A 16,812-nucleotide genomic window follows, 5' to 3' on the forward strand; every position below is an offset into this window, starting at 1 on the left:
CTACAAATCAGGTGTGACGCTCAGGTCACAAATCCAAAAGTTTCTTTTAGTATTCTTTACAGCTTTGCAACGGATCCTGGGCCAAAGGATGGGGTGGAGACCTCTCAGATCTCACTGCACAACTATTGTTATCGTAATTGACTAATTAATTAATAACTTGATTGATTGTTTAATTTATTGCTCAAGGCAACTCAAAGCAACTTGCAAACAGTTCTTTGCCTCAGTCTGGCCAGACCTTTGGAAGTTCAAAGTTCCAAAAAACCCTGAACTAAGATCATGGCCACTGGTCCCATCACCTCCTGGCAAATAGAAGGGGAAGAAATGGAGGCAGCGAGAGATTTTACTTTCTTGGGCTCCATGATCACTGCAGATGGTGACAGCAGCCACGAAATTAAAAGACGCCTGCTTCTTGGGAGAAAAGCAATGAAAAACCTAGACAGCATCTTAAGAAGCAGAGACATCACCTTGCCAACAAAGGTCCGTAGAGTTAAGGCTATGGTTTTCCCAGTAGGGATGTATGGAAGTGAGAGCTGGACCATAAAGAAGGCTGTTTGCCGAAGAATGGATGCTTTTGAATTCTGGTGGTGGAGGAAACTCTTGAGAGTCCCATGGACTGCAAGAAGATCCAACATATCCATTCTTAAGGAAATCAGCCCTGAGTGCTCACTGGAACGACAGATCCTGAAACTGAGGCTCCAATACTTTGGCCACCTCATGAGAAGAGAAGACTCCCTGGAAAAGACCTTGATGTTGGGAAAGATGGAGGGTGCAAGGAGAAAGGGACGACAGAGGACGAGATGGTTGGACAGTGTTTTCGAAGCTACAAACATGAGTTTGACCAAACTGCGGGAGGCAGTGGAAGACAGGAGTGCCTGGCATGCTCTGGTCCAGGGGGTCACGAAGAGGCGGACACGACTAAACAACAACAACAATAGGAATTCTAAGGTCTTATATATAAAAAATAAATGTTCGTAAATGTACAAGGCAAAGACATACATAAGCATATAAACCACATGTCTGAAATAGTACAGTAAAACAGTCCTAAAGCCATTTTGACTCTTTCAGTGACCTCAAATATTCCCCTGCGGTTTCGATGGAAATGGAAAAAGCCTCTCCATTGTCTCTGTGCTAGCAAATCCTGCCTTAAGGGCACATTTGGGTATGAATAGGGTGAGCCTGTGACCTGGACTCAGGAATTAAGTATTTATCATCACAAAAGAATGGCCAGGCTATCCACCTAATCCATGGTTCAGCAAACTAAGGCCCAGGGGCTGGATCCGGCCCAATTTTTAGGGGGGGGGGGAATTCTCCAAGCTTCAGATATATTCTTGCAACCATGAGGTTGCAAAACTGTTACGTTGGTCACATCTTTTAAATCACAATAAAAAGAAAACATTTAAACTCCCTTCAGCATACCCTTAGATTATTTTTGCAAGGAATATCAAACTAGATAGTAGAGTACTAATTGAAGCCCACATAATAATAGTTTTTAAAAAACAAAATATTGTGAAAAGAAGCAAGCAGATATTACATTAGTCATTGGGAAATTGTCGGTTTGGGTTCCTCTCAAAACTGGAAGAAGTAAGAGGAACTGAAATTAATAGAAGCGTAATAACTTAGTGACCTCTGTTCTTTTCTCCACATTTCCACATCTATTTGCACTTTTAAAAAAGTTCACCCCTTGCCACTGCCACAAGTGTGGCACATCTGGAACTATATCTGATAACTGGATGACATTAATGTTCTTTACCTGGACTTTGTCATTTCAACCCAAGCGCAACTATTTCATAGTTTTCATCTTATAACCACAACCCTGAGATGAAGAGTCTCATGCTCTATGGACTGAGCTAATAATAATAATAATAATAATAATTATTATTATTATTATTATTAATACCCCACCCTCCCCAACTAGAGCCGGGCCAGGGCGGCTAACACCAGTAAAATTACAGTGAAAACATAATGGGGGGAGGGGGACCAATTTAAAATACAGGTTAAAATGCAATTTAAAATGCAGCCTCATTTTTCGCTCCTGATCAGAGTCATTTTTCAACAATGCAGAAACAAGAAAAGGTAGGATCATAGAGTTGGAAGGGACATCTAGAGTCATCTAGTCCAACCCCCTGCAATGCAGGAATCTCAAACTAAAGCATCCATGACAGTTGGCCATCCAACCTCTGCTTAACAACCTCCAAGGACAAAACAAACAAGATGAATTTTAACAGGGAGAAATGTAAAGTATTGCACTTGGGCAAAAAACAATGAGAGGCACAAATACAAGATGGGTGACACCTGGCTTGAGAGCAGTACATGTGAAAAGGATCTAGGAGTCTTGGTTGACCACAAACTTGACATGAGCCAACAGTGTGACGCGGCAGCTAAAAAAGCCAATGCAATTCTGGGCTGCATCAATAGGAGTATAGCATCTAGATCAAGGGAAGTAATAGTGCCACTGTATTCTGCTCTGGTCAGACCTCACCTGGAGTACTGTGTCCAGTTCTGGGCACCACAGTTCAAGAAGGACACTGACAAACTGGAACGTGTCCAGAGGAGGGCAACCAAAAATGGTCAAAGGCCTGGAAACGATGCCTTATGAGGAACGGCTAAGGGAGCTGGGCATGTTTAGCCTGGAGAAGAGGAGGTTAAGGGGTGATATGATAGCCGTGTTCAAATATATAAAAGGATGTCACATAGAGGAGGGAGAAAGGTTGTTTTCTGCTGCTCCAGAGAAGCGGACACGGAGCAATGGACCCAAACTACAAGAAAGAAGATTCCACCTAAACATGAGGAAGAACTTCCTGACAGTAAGAGCTGTTTGACAGTGGAATTTGCTGCCAAGGAGTGTAGTGGAGTCTCCTTCTTTGGAGGTCTTTAAGCAGAGGCTTGACAACCATATGTCAGGAGTGCTCTGATGGTGTTTCCTGCTTGGCAGGGGGTTGGACTCGATGGCCCTTGGGGTCTCTTCCAACTCTATGATTCTATAATTCTATGAAGGAAGGAGAGTCTACAACCTCCCATGGGAGACCGTTCCACTGCCAAACAGCTCTTACTTTCAGAAAGTTTTCCCCGTATGTTTAGATGGAATTTCCTTTCTTGCAACTGGGAGCCATTGCACTTTGAGAGCATACTGGCAAGGATGATGATGATGATTTATTAGTACTGTTTTTGGGGGACAGGGGGCGGGCAGGTGTGGGGGACTCCCTGGTCCTGAATGGGGCAACTGTGCCCCTGAAGGACCAGGTGCGCAGCCTGGGAGTCATTCTGGACTCACCGCTGTCCATGGAGGCGCAGGTCAGTTCTGTGTCCAGGGCAGCTGTCTGCCAGCTCCATCTGGTACGCAGGATGAGACCCTACCTACCCGCGGATTGTCTTGCCAGAGTGGTGCATGCTCTGGTTATCTCCCGCTTGGACTACTGCAATGCGCTCTACATGGGGCTACCTTTGAAGGTGACCCGGAAACTACAACTAATCCAGAATGCGACAGCTAGACTGGTGACTGCGAGCGGCCGCCGAGACCAAATCGTTCGTAAACAGGACTGTTCTTAAACCGAAGTACCACTGAAATTATTATTATTATTATTATTATTAGTTTTTTAGAAGACATCCCTGTTTAGGGAAGCTTTTAATGTTTGATGAATTTTAATATTTTGTTGGAAGCTGCCCAGATGGGCAGAGTATAAATAATAAAATTATTACCCTGTCCATCCGACTGTTTCCCCAGTCCCTCTGGGCAGCTCCCAACAGATTAAAAACAGAATAAAGCATCAAATATTAAAAACTTCCTTAAACAGGGCTGCCTTCAGATGTCTTCTAAAAATCAGATAGTTGTTTATTTCCTTGACATCTGATGAGAGGGTGTTCCACAGGGCAGGTGCCACCACCGAGAAGGCCCTCTGCCTGGTTCCCTGTAGCTTCACTTCTCGCAGGGAGGGAACCACCAGAAGGCCCTCAGAGCTGGACCTCAGTGTCTGGGCAGAACAATGGGGGTGGAGACTCTTTCTTCCCTAGTTAACCCCAGAGAACAACTTTCAGTAGAAAGTAGAGACAAGTCTTGAAAAAGCACAACATGTTTCAAGGGCTTATAGAACAACCTTTGGACAATCTGGCAGGGTTTGGAAACTGGTCTCCCCACCCTGTTGGCTCACAACGCTGGCTCTGATTCTGATGTTTGGAGAATATAATCTCTGGACTGTAGACTTTTCCTCGTCTGGAGATAGGAGCCTCCAGCTGCTACCTGCTGCAGCAATGGATCTGCTGGGGAGCGTGACAATCTTCTTGGTCATCTGCCTGGTCTTCCTCTTGGTTTGGGGGACGAGACCTAAGGTGAAAAACATGCCTCCTGGGCCAACACCTCTTCCGTTCGTCGGGAACCTCCTGCAGCTGAAGGTGCAGAACCTGGTTGCAAACTTCCGAGAGGTAAGGATTGGGGCTTCAGCTAAGCCGTGTCCCAGGCTCCCTGACCCACTGGGACTTTGGGCAGGCCTTGTCTCCTGGCTATCCGTTTATTTTTTATTTCTTCCAAAAAATTTATTAGTTTTCGCAATATTATAAACAAACAAACAAACAAAACAAACATAAATCATAGCCTTATTGAAAATTACAGTTATTAACTTTGTTAAGTGACTTCCTCGCTTCCCCTTGGTTGAATTTCATTGCGTGTCCTTTTAACGGTGTTCCAAATCCCAATTTTTATGAAATTTAACTTAAACATTAACATCCTTAGATCTTCACCTTATGAAATTAAACATATTAATTCATCACTTAACATAAATAAAATCCTAAGCCCGTTAAGTATCTGCAAGCTGTTTTCAGTTAGTTTAATTTAGCAAATTTAACTAAATAATCTTTAAATTTATTCCATTCTTCCTGATACTCCTCCTCCTTCTGGTCGCGGACCAGGCAAGGATTCAGAAGGAGACAGCTGGCAGCAGCTGGGGAGGCAGGTTCGGCCAGGGGGGGTGCCGTTTGGAGGACGAGAGGAAATTGTTGCATTAAAAAAAATATATATTTAACATAGCGTCATACCTCGGGATGAATACACTTCAGCTTAAATATCTTTGGGTTGTGCTCTGTGGTGACCCAGAAGTAACAGAGCATGTTACTTCCGGGTTTTGCCACTTGCGCATGCGCAGATGCTCAAAATGATGTCACGCGCATGCGCGGAAGTGGTGGAACGTGACCCGCACAGACGCACAGTCGCGTCTTACGTTCGCTTCAGGATGCGAACGGGGCTCCGGAACAGATCCTGTTCGCATCCAGAGGTACCACTGTAATTGTTACAAAATATAAGCAAACGATTGCAAATACATACATACATATATATTTCAAATAAGCACATATATATGAAAAAAGGAACAAAAGAGAAAAGAAGAAGAAAAGAAAAAAGAGGAAGAAAAGTTGGAGGAATTTCTTCCAAGTTTATTCTACAACTATCTCAATATGAAAATAATAATAAAATTTCATTGATTGGCTTCCATCGTTTACACTGCACTTCCTATATACATTTTAAGCAAGACTGTATCTGTCGTTCCGGATTTTCCCCATACATTCTGACACAAATATTCTAATCAATGTTTTCTAAATCTTTCATAAATCTATTCTAAACGCAACCAATACCTTACATTTAATCCTTGTCTACAAGGTTGCATTTTTTGAAAGGAAGAGAGTCCAGGTTGCCTCAGCTAGGTGCCCTGGAACTACAACTCCCAACTGCAATGGCCGGGGCTGGTGGGAGTTGTAGTTCGAAAACTCTGGTGCAGAGCACCAGGTTTGGGGAAGGAGCTGGGAAACAAAGAGGCTCTTTGTGGGGATAAACATGTTTTCATAACCAAAAGTCTCATGATCTGCCCTGTTCGTGACCCTCCTTTTTCTCTCTTTCCACACTCTGTGATTTGTTTGCATGGAGCTTATGCAACGGCAGATGTTTATCGAGCATCTATTCCAATGTGAGGCGAACGGATGGCGCCGGGCCAATCGGTCGTCCCATATTCTCAGAGCATTTCCTCATTGCTTCTCTAAATGCAAAAAAAAGTCAAGTTTCATTTCCCCGCCCCCGGACGGAACAAACTGCATTTCCATTGCACAACCAACATGGGCTTGAACCTCACTGTTATGTACTGAGTTGAATAGGATCCAAAATGCAGCAGTCTGATTGGTCCTAGAACAATAGGATCCAGAATGCAGCAGTCTGATTGGTCCTAGAACATAGGATTCAGAATGCAGCAGTCTGATTGGTCCTAGAACAATAGGATCCAGAATGCAGCAGTCTGATTGGTCCTAGAACAATAGGATTCAGAATGCAGCAGTCTGATTGGTCCTAGAACAATAGGATTCAGAATGCAGCAGTCTGATTGGTCCTAGAACAATAGGATTCAGAATGCAGCAGTATGATTGGTCCTAGAACAATAGGATTCAGAATGCAGCAGTATGATTGGTCCACAGGAGCCACCCAATCCAGCTCCAGGTGGAAGTGAATCCGCAACCTGATTGGCCTACAGGAGAATCCCGGAATCAGCCAGTCACACGGGGCCCATTGTGTAAATAATATATATAAAGCAGACATTCTGGGGGAACTTCCATTCCTCCTCACCACTATGAGCTGAATAAAGAGCATGAAATCCACTCTCGACTCCTGAGTATATTTCACCCACCTTCAAATCTTGATGTGGTCGAAGCAACCTAACTCTCTTCCTCGAAGCTTGAACCCACTCTGAAAGCAAACCACTCCCCGACCCCCGTTCAAAGGGTTGTGTACCACAACTGCAACCTCATACAACCCTCCAAGTATCCCGGTTTTCCAGGATTAGTCCCATCCCGGTTTCCGATGTGATCCTGGAATGTCCCGATTTCCCCCTCCAGTGCCACTAGTCCAACCCGCTCCAAAGCAGGAATCTTTTGCTCGAGGTAGAACTCGAACCCGCAACCCGGAAATTAAAAGTCTCGTGCTGTTGGAAGAAACTAATGTAATTAAGTTCAGGCCTTAAAGGTAAAGGGACCCCTGATCATTAGGTCCAGTCGTGGCCGCCTCTGGGGTTGCGGCACTCATCTCGCTTTACTGGCCGAGGGAGCCAGCGTACAGCTTCCGGGTCATGCGGCCAGCAGGACTAAGCCGCTTCTGGCAAACCAGAGCAGCACACAAAATCGCCGTTTACCTTCCCGCTGGAGTGGTACCTATTTATCTACTTGCACTTTGACGTGCTTCAAACTGCTAGGTTGGCAGGAGCAGAGACCGAGCAACAGGAGCTCACCAACCTTCTGATCGGCAAGTCCTAGGCTCTGTGGTTTAACCCACAGCGCCACCCGCGTCCCTAGTTCAGGCCTTATGAGGAACTAAAAGATAAATTATGACGTTGGATGGAGTACCATCCAATGAATGACATTTTCTCAAAAGACAAAAAACAAGAGGTTTTGAACAAACAAGATCAATAGTAGAAATTGTAGTACAGTGGTACCTCTGGTTAAGAACGTAATTCGTTCAGAAGGTCCGTTCTTAACCTGAAACTATTCTTAACCTGAAGAACCACTTTAGCTAATGGGGCCTCCTGTCACCGCCGCACGATTTTTGTTCTCATCCTGAAGCAAAGTTCTTAACCCGAGGTACTATTTCTGGGTTAGCGGATTCTGTAACCTGAAGCGTCTGTAAGCCCAAGGTACCACTATACTGGAAAAGACAGTCTCGGTCTTCAGTTTTTACAATAATAAAAAGATGCAACACAAAAGGGGAGCCGACTGGGAGGGAAGAGGAAAGAAGCAAACTCAGGTGTCTATAACCCGAGGTACCACTGTACTACAAAACAACACAAAAACACTGTCTAAGGTCTATGGGTTTTTACTAGAATGGCGCACAAAAGATGAAGAAATTAAAAGTCTCATGCTCTACTGACTGAGTAAGGGGTCAGCAAATTTTTTTAGCCGCGGGCCAGTCCACTGTCCCTCAGACCTTGTGGCCGGCCTGAGAAGCGGTACCGGGGGGGAGCTGCAAGAAGAGGCAAGGGGGGCAAGTCCAGAATGCGGCAGCTAGACTGGTGACTGGGAGAGGCTCCCGAGACCATATAACACCAGTCCTGAAAGACCTACATTGACTCCCAGTACGTTTCCGAGCACAATTCAAAGTGTTGGTGCTGACCTTGAAAGCCCTAAACGGCCTCGGTCCAGTATAGCTGAAGGAGCGTCTCCACCCCCACCGTTCTGCCCGGACACTGAGGTCCAGCTCCGAGGGCCTTCTGGCGGTTCCCTAACTGCAAGAAGTGAGGTTACAGGGAACCAGGCAGAGGGCCTTCTCGGTGGTGGCGCCCTCCCTGTGGAACGCCCTCCCACCAGATGTCAAAGAGAAAAACAACTACCAAACTTTTAGAAGACATCTGAAGGCAGCCGTGTTTAAGGAAGCTTTTAATGTTTAATAGGTTATTGTATTTTAGTGTTTTCTTGGAAACCGCCCAGAGTGGCTGGAGAAACCCAGCAAGATGGGTGGGGTACAAATAATAAATTATTATTATTATTATTATTATTATTATTATTATTATTATTACACCCCAAAATCTAACCCACGGCCACCACTTCCGCTAGTCTTCTGCAATCACCAGCACCCTGATGGCTGCTCCCTCTCTTCCCTGCTTTGTCTTTGCAGATGAGCAAAAAATACGGGCCGATCTTCACCGTGTATTTTGGCTCAGACCAGGCTGTGGTTCTCTTCGGTTATGACTTGGTGAAGAAGGTCCTCGTTGATCGCGGAGATGAGTTTCTCGACCGAGGCAGCTTCCCCTCAGCAGATAAGACCAACAGAGGACTAGGTATTGCATCTCTTACATGAGGGGGGCACCGTTAGCCTGGGTGGAAAAGTGGAAAGGGTCTCTAGGCCAAGGGTGGGGGGGATCTTAGCCCTGAGGGCTGGATGTGGCCCTCCAGAGCTTTCTGTCTGGCCCTCGAAATGTTCCCCAGGCCACACGCCTCATCTCTGCAGGCCCCACATCTCACCGGACCAGTTTCAACAGTTTTTGCTTGCTTTTTATCCATATAAATCATATAAATAAATGGATGCTTTTGGATTCTGGTGCTGGAGGAGACTCTGGAGAGTCCCATGGACTGCAAGAAGATCAAACCTCTCCATTCTGAAGGAAATCAGCCCTGAGTGCTCACTGGAAGGACAGATCCTGAAGCTGAGGCTCCAAGACTTTGGCCACCTCAGGAGAAGAGAAGACTCCCTGGAAAAGACCCGGATGTTGGGAAAGATGGAGGGCACAAGGAGAAGGGGAGGACAGAGGACGAGATGGTGGGACAGTGTTCTCGAAGCTACCAACATGAGTTTGACCAAACTGCAGGAGGCAGTGGAAGACAGGAGTGCCTGGCGTGCTCTGGTCCAGGGAGTCACAAAGAGTCGGACACAACTAAACGACTGAACACAGAGAAGATTAGCATGGTCCCTGCCCCCAGCGCAACTCTCAACAGTCCCAGCAAGCTGGGCTGGGTGATGCGCGGGCTGATGTGACCATAGCTGGGCTGGTGGGCAGAGCAGCCTGACACATCTCGCGGGCACCGGGTGGTCCAAGTCTGACCTGACTCATGGGTCCTGTTCCAAGCATGGTGCTTCATGTGCCGGCGGCATCAGGGGCTCCAGTCCCTGCCCTCTCTTGCTTGCACACCCAATTGCATTAGCGGAACACAACAACTTGGGGAGATCTCCTCAAAAAAAGCTCAAAAGTTTGGGACGATCTCCTAATGTCAGGCCTCAGGGAATCAGCTTTTGACCCCCTGTGGCAGTAGATAAGCAGAACAAAGGAAAAGGTGTCTTCTCACCAGTTAAATAATCACAGTGAGAGAAGAACCTATCTCCTAGAAATGGTGGTGCTCCCAATTAAGGTTTCCACCCCTGCTGTCCCTATGAATCTACGTCCCTTCTACATCTCGTCATCTGAGCTTGTACCCTCTGTGCTTTCTGTTCTGCCACTTTCTGAGCTCTTCTCAACTTTGGTGAGGGCGGTGGAGGAAGGCTGTCTAGAGACTGTGGATCTGTTAACCCTCCCCCTTCCAGTGTCTCTTCTCCTTTTTAAAAAAAAATTAATTATTGAGTTTTTCACTTAAATCATATTCACATTTTGTTACATAATTCAATGACTTAATATATTACTCTGTAAGATCATCAACCTCCTTCCCTCCCTCTTTCCGACTTCCACATAACTTTCCATATTCTTCGCATTTCTATAAAAACTTATTTACCCTTTGTCAAATTATAACATTTCACCTTATTATCGCTAAATCAGTTCCTTTCATTTACATTACAAAACATTTCAATTCAAGCCCACAAATGTTTTCAAACGTTTACAATTTTCTTTCATATAAAATATAAATTTGTTCCAGTCCTTTCGAAACAGTTTGTCACGCTGATTCCTGATCTTCGCCGTCAACTTCGCCATCTCTACGTACTCCATCATCTTGACCAGTGTTGGAAGTTCCTGCTGCTTCCATTTCTGAGCCAGAAGTACCAGTGTCTCTTCTCCTAGCTGTTCCCAATCCAGTATTTCCCAGCTTCTGCCTTCTGAACTATGCCCCTCTGCAAACCACTCTTCCAAATCTATACTGTCCTCCTGCTCCTGGGAAAATTCACAATCCAGGGTAAGAGCAGGGGGAGAGGGAGACTCCCACCATTCCTCCTGTGTAGCCCCCCCCCCCAGCACGGTCCCTGACTCCCAAGCTCAACAACTTCTGCTGCCCCAGGCGTCAGCAAGGGTTCTGCGGCTTGACTTTTAAAAAATAAGGAGTCCTCAGTAATCAGCTAATTGGGAACCACTGGCATAGACTGTCAGAACTTGCGTTCGACTGAGTTCTCGAGTCCTCCAATGATAATTAACGACCTGAGCCTTTGATGAGGCTCCAGGTACATTCCCTCATTACGCGGAGTGTCCAAGCGGCAGAAGAGGATGAGAAATATGAGCTACATCGCTAAGAGTTTTATTTCTAACTACGTAGACAGAAAAGAAATATACATCCTTTCTCTGTGAAGACAGAGAGGCAACTGGTCCAAAGAAACAGGAAACCAGTAATAACAACATCCGTCTCCCGTGAGACTTCCAGCAGTCTGGAATCTCTGGAATGTAAACAGAGTCTTGCGACTCCAAGCACTGCACAGTGGCACAAACAGAAACCTAACATAGACTACAGGGCGGCTCTAGACACAGGACAAATCGCTATGAATAAGTCATAAATTAGATTGTTATAGCAAAAGAAAGAAATCCCTATGGGAAACAGCGTTTTAAAATTCCCTGCTCTCTGGCGCCATCTGGTGTCGTGTGTTTATAGTGCATTTGATTCGCCTTTTCTTTACTAATGTGGCCGAGTCCTATCTTTCTTCTGCAGGGATCGTCATGTCCAATGGCGAGCGCTGGCTCCAGCTCCGCCGCTTCTCCCTCACCACCATGAGGAACTTTGGGATGGGAAAGAAGAACCTTGAGGAGAGGATCCAGGAAGAGGCAGAGTACCTGATGAAGGAGCTCAGGGCCAAAAACGGTGAGTACGTGTGTAGGATGTGAAACACAAGAGCAGTCAAGTACAACATTCCAATAATAATAATAATAATAATAATAATAATAATAATAATAATAATAATTTATTTATACCCCGCCCATCTGGCTGGGCCTCCCCAGCCACACTGGACGGCTTCCATAGCAACCAAAAGTACACTAAAATATCACACGTTAAAAACTTCCCTGAACAGGGCTGCCTTAAGATGTCTTCTGAATGTCAGGTAGTTGTTTATCGCTTTGACATCTGGTGGGAGGGCGTTCCACAGGGCGGGTGCCACCACCGAGAAGGCCCTCTGCCTGGTTCCCTGTAGCTTTGCTTCTCGCAATGAGGGAACCGCCAGAAGGCCCTCGGCGCTGGACCTCAGTGTCCGGGCAGAATGATGGGGGTGGAGACGCTCCTTCAGGTATACTGGACCGAGGCCATTTAGGGCTTTCAAGGTCAGCACCAACACTTTGAATTGTGCTCGGAAACGTACTGGGAGCCAATGTAGGTCTTTCAAGACCGGTGTTATATGGTCTCAGCGGCCACCCCCAGTCACCAGTCTAGCTGCCGCATTCTGGATTAGTTGTAGTTTCCAAGTCACCTTCAAAGGTAGCCCTACGTAGAGCGCATTGCAGTAGTCCAAGCGGGAGATAACCAGAGCATGCACCACTCTGGCGAGACAGTCCGCAGCCAGATAGGGTCTCAGCCTACGTACCAGATGGAGCTGGTAAACTGCTGCCCTGGACACAGATTTGACCAGGGAATCCTCCACACCTGCCCGCCTCCTGTCCCCCAAAAACAGTACTTCTGTCTTGTCAGGATTCAACCTCAATCTGTTAGCCGCCATCCATCCTCCAACCGCCTCCAGACACTCACACAGGACTTTCACCGCCTTCACTGGTTCTGATTTAAAAGAGAGGTAGAGCTGGGTATCATCTGCATACTGATGAACACCCAGCCCAAACCTCCTGATGATCTCTCCCAGCGGCTGCATGTAAATGTTGAAAAGCATGGGGGAGAGGACAGAACCCTGAGGCACCCCACAAGTGAGAGCCCAGGGGTCTGAACACTCATCCCCCACCACCACTTTCTGAACACGGCCCAGGAGGAAGGAGCGGAACCACTGTAGGACAGTGCCCCCAGCTCCCAGCCCCTCAAGACGATCCAGAAGGATGTTATGGTCGATGGTATCAAACGCCGCTGAGAGATCCAGCAGAACTAGGAAACAGCTCTCACCTTTGTCCCTAGCCCACCGGAGATCATCAACCAGTGCGACCAAGGCAGTTTCAGTCCCATGATGAGGCCTGAATCCCGACTGGAAGGGATCCAAATGGTCCGCTTCTTCCAGGCGTGCCTGGAGTTGTTCAGCAAACGCTCGCTCAATCACGTTGCCCAAGAATAGAAGATTTGAAACTGGGCGATAGTTGGCCATACTGGCCGCATCTAAAGATCGTTTTTTAAGAAGCGGTTTAATAACCGCCTCTTTCAGCGGGTCTGGGAAGGCTCCCTCACGGAGGGAAGCATTCACCACCCCACGAAGCCCATCGCCCAGTCCTTCCCGGCTAGCTTTTGTAAGCCAGGATGGGCAAGGATCCAGGAGACAGGTGGTTGGCTTCACTCGTTCAAGCAGCCCGTCCACATCCTCCGAGGTAACATATTGGAATTGATCCCATGCAACTTGACTAGACAGGACTCTAGCACTCTCCCACCCCGGCCCTGCTCCCACAGTGGAATCTACTTCTTCCCGAATCTGAGCGGTTTTATCTGCAAAAAACTTTGCAAAATCATTGCAGGAGAACATGTTTACACATGGGGAGGGATGTTTGTCCAGCCAGCAGGTAAACTTCCTGTTTCCTTCTGGGCTGGGACAGACTTCCTCTGCATGTGACTAGAGGTGGGTGTGGCCTCACCTGTGCAGGTAACGACAAAAGCACAGGGCAGGGCAGCCATCTCTCTCTCTTTGTCTACATGCATCGAAGAAGCAACATCTGCTTAGCCAAAGATGCTCTCTTGACCTCCAGCCAAGAGAGGACAAAGGGACTGTCTCCTTATGAGATAGATTCCAAGTGTATGTTACTTTTCTAAGCTAAGTCTGCCTTCTGGGATCCAATTGTGAACAGAATGTGAGTAAACTCTTTTTATACTTTTGTAGAAGACTGTGTCGTGTCCTTATCCTTTATGAGGGAATAAGGGGAAAATACCAGAACAGTTATTATAGAGGCTTTAGCGAGCCTGAGCAAACACAGACGTTGCAAATTTAAAATAAACGGGAATGTTACTCTGCTGATATTGTGAAACTTGTTAACACAAGTTGGATAAGGATATAATCAGACAATATATCCTCTCCTGCACCCCTGAACATTCCCACAACGTGCAAATAGGTTGCCCTTGGAAATCTCCGGGGGATGCATTTTTTAATATATAAAAATCTAGACTAAGTAATACTGTGTTGAGGGGGGGGGACTTTGCTTAGAATCATAGAATTGGAAGAGACCACAAGGGCCATCGAGTCCAACCCCCTGCCAAGCAGGAAACACCATCAGAGCACTCCTGACATGGTTGTCAAGCCTCTGCTTAAAGACCTCCAAAGAAGGAGACTCCACCACACTCCTTGGCAGCAAATTCCACTGTCAAACAGCTCTTACTGTCAGGAAGTTCTTCCTAATGTTTAGGTGGAATCTTCTTTCTTGTAGTTTGGATCCATTGCTCCGTGTCCGCTTCTCTGGAGCAGCAGAAAACAACCTTTCTCCCTCCCTCCTCTATGTGACATCCTTTTATATATTTGAACATGGCTATCATATCACCCCTTAACCTCCTCTTCTCCAGGCTAAACATGCCCAGCTCCCTTAGCCGTTCCTCATAAGGCATCGTTTCCAGGCCTTTGACCATTTGGGTTGCCCTCCTCTGGACACGTTCCAGTTTGTCAGTGTCCTTCTTGAACTGTGGTGCCCAGAACTGGACACAGTACTCCAGGTGAGGTCTGACCAGAGCAGAATACAGTGGCACTATTACTTCCCTTGATCTAGATGCTATACTCCTATTGATGCAGCCCAGAATCTTCTTCCTCTTGTTTCTTGTAGTAAAGATCACCTGCCCATTCACTGTTACGATTACAGGTAACTCACGTCTTATTTCACGTTTGCGATCACAGCTTTGCGCGGGCAGGAATAAATAAATGGGGAGCCAACGAAAACCACTTTCTATTTCCCTCGTGTGCAAAGCTGTGATCGAGCTTCGGTGTGAACCCTCTGCTAAGGCCCTGGAGCAGGCATAGGCAAACTCCGTCCCTCCAGATGTTTGGAACTACAATTCCCATCATCCCTGACCAGTGGTCCTGTTAGCTACGGATGATGGGAATTGTAGTCCTAAACATCTGGAGGGGCGGAGTTTGCCTATGCCTGCCCTAGAGCTTTTCTTACCCTGCTGGATAAAGAATCAGGGAACAGCAACCTGGGAAGTAAGTTTAAATGCATACTTTACTTACTATCTTGTAATGGTTCACAGCAACAGTAGCAGTAAAAACTATGAAGGCAAAATACTTATGTAGTGAAGTTAGGAAATCTTTGTAGGCTAAACTTTGGTTCATGTAGGCGTGAGGCATTGTGGGAGAGTTAAAACTGTGGATTTCTGGGAAATGGAGGTTTGGTCTCTTTAACTGTAGACTCCCTGTCTTTGGAGGTGTGAATCAAGTTGCCAGCCTCTCTCTGGGCAGGAGGGAGATGTTATCTGAGTTGTAAATTCTGGCAGCTGGGACGCTCGGATGTGGATTGGTGTGAAAAGGCTACCAGGCAATTTGCAACTCAAAGAGCCTGGTACTAGTCTGGGAACAAAAGGAGAGTCTTTGATCCCAAGGTCTCTGAGACTAAACAGAGTTCAGCTGTCCTAGTCTCCTGAAAATCAGGAGTTATTGTCTCCGCATACAGCCATTGGCAAATTGGTAATTAACCTGAAAAACTGATTGGTCCCTAAACCCCTTCTCCACCTGGGATTCTCAAGAATAAAGGTTTGGGGAATTGAGATGCAAATTGCAGACCACATTGCCCTGGTGCTTTGCGCTTGACTTTGACACCATCCCTCCTGACTCCAATTCCTTTGCCAGGCCAGCCCTTCAACCCAGCCGTCCTGTTCAGCTGCGCAACGGGCAACGTGGTCAGCCACATCCTCCTCGGAGAACGGTTCGATTACAATGACCTGGAGTACCGCCGAATTCTGAGGTTGCTGGTCGAAAGCTTCCGGTTGGAGAGTTCCACTGCAGGGCAGGTGAGGAGGACCCTGGGTAAAAGAGGAAGGAGCATCTCCACCCCCATCGTTCAGCCCGGACACTGAGGTCCAGCTCCGAGGGCCTTCTGGCGCTTCCCTCCCTGCGAGAAGCCAAGTTACAGGCAACCAGGCAGAGGGCCTTCTCGGTGGTGGCGCCCACCCTGTGGAACGCCCTCCTATCAGATGTCAAGGAAATAAACAACTATCCGACTTTTAGAATACATCTGAAGGCAGCCCTGTTTAGGCAAGTTTTTAATATTTGATGCTTTATTCTGTTTTTAATTTGTTGGGAGCTGCCCAGTGTGGCTGGGGAAACTTACCTTGATCTAAGAACAGAAGCCAAACGGTGGAAGGGCATCGGCAGCAGAAGGCCCGTTAGGGAAAGCGCTCCTCAGTTTAAGAGCGTTTATAATAATAATAATAATAATAATAATAATAATAATAATAATAATAATTTTTTATTTATACCCCGCCCTCCCCGGCCAGTGCCAGGCTCTGGGCGGCTAACACCAGTAAAATTACAGTAAAAACATAATAAGGGGAAAAGACCAATTTAAAATACAGGTTAAAATGCAAGACATCTGAATGCAGCCCTGTTTGGGGAACTTTTTAATGCTGGATGTTTTGTTGTGTTTTTAATATTCTGTTGGGAACCGCTCAGAGCGGCTGGGGAAACCCAGCCAGATGGGTGGGGTATAAATTTATTTTTCTTATTCTTATTCTTCTTATTATTATTGAGGCAAATAGGAAGCGAGCCGACCGCTGGCACCACCCCAGCTGCTGCTGCTTCTCTGCACCGCCAAAGCCTTGCTTACTGGAATTGCGAGGGATCCACCAGATCTCTCCAGAAGCCGGAAGCTGCGGCCACTGCTCCTTGATTCTCTGGTGGCGCTGAGGAGTGCGTGAAGATTGAGAAGAAGCAGTGGCAGCGGCAGCAGAGAGATCTTGTACGAGCTCTGTGAGCTTTTGTGAGGTCTCTCTCCCTGGAAGCTGCTGCTGCTGTTTCTCCTTGCTTCCGTGCGGGATTCTTGCAGCCGAGGCAGCTGCCTCCAT

The 16,812-nt window shown here is 46.7% G+C and overlaps 1 protein-coding gene across 2 annotated transcripts in view; it reads left to right on the forward strand.

Moving 5' to 3' along the window:
- The first annotated feature begins 4,189 nt into the window (after positions 1-4,189).
- Positions 4,190-16,812, forward strand: part of LOC309353218 (cytochrome P450 2C25-like) — a 196,181-nt gene continuing 183,558 nt past the window's right edge. For both annotated transcript variants that reach the window (XR_014161733.1, XM_081882507.1), the window contains exons 1-4: positions 4,190-4,416; positions 8,627-8,789; positions 11,350-11,499; positions 15,599-15,759. Coding sequence is in view for 1 of the 2 variants with exons in the window: in XM_081882507.1 (XP_081738633.1) it covers positions 4,246-4,416; positions 8,627-8,789; positions 11,350-11,499; positions 15,599-15,759 (645 nt within the window). In the remaining variant the exon portion in view is untranslated. The remainder of the gene's footprint in view (positions 4,417-8,626; positions 8,790-11,349; positions 11,500-15,598; positions 15,760-16,812) is intronic.

The sequence above is a fragment of the Podarcis melisellensis genome (genome assembly GCF_964234715.1).
Source record: "Podarcis melisellensis genome assembly, chromosome: 12".
NCBI classification, from domain to species: Eukaryota; Metazoa; Chordata; class Lepidosauria; order Squamata; family Lacertidae; genus Podarcis; species Podarcis melisellensis.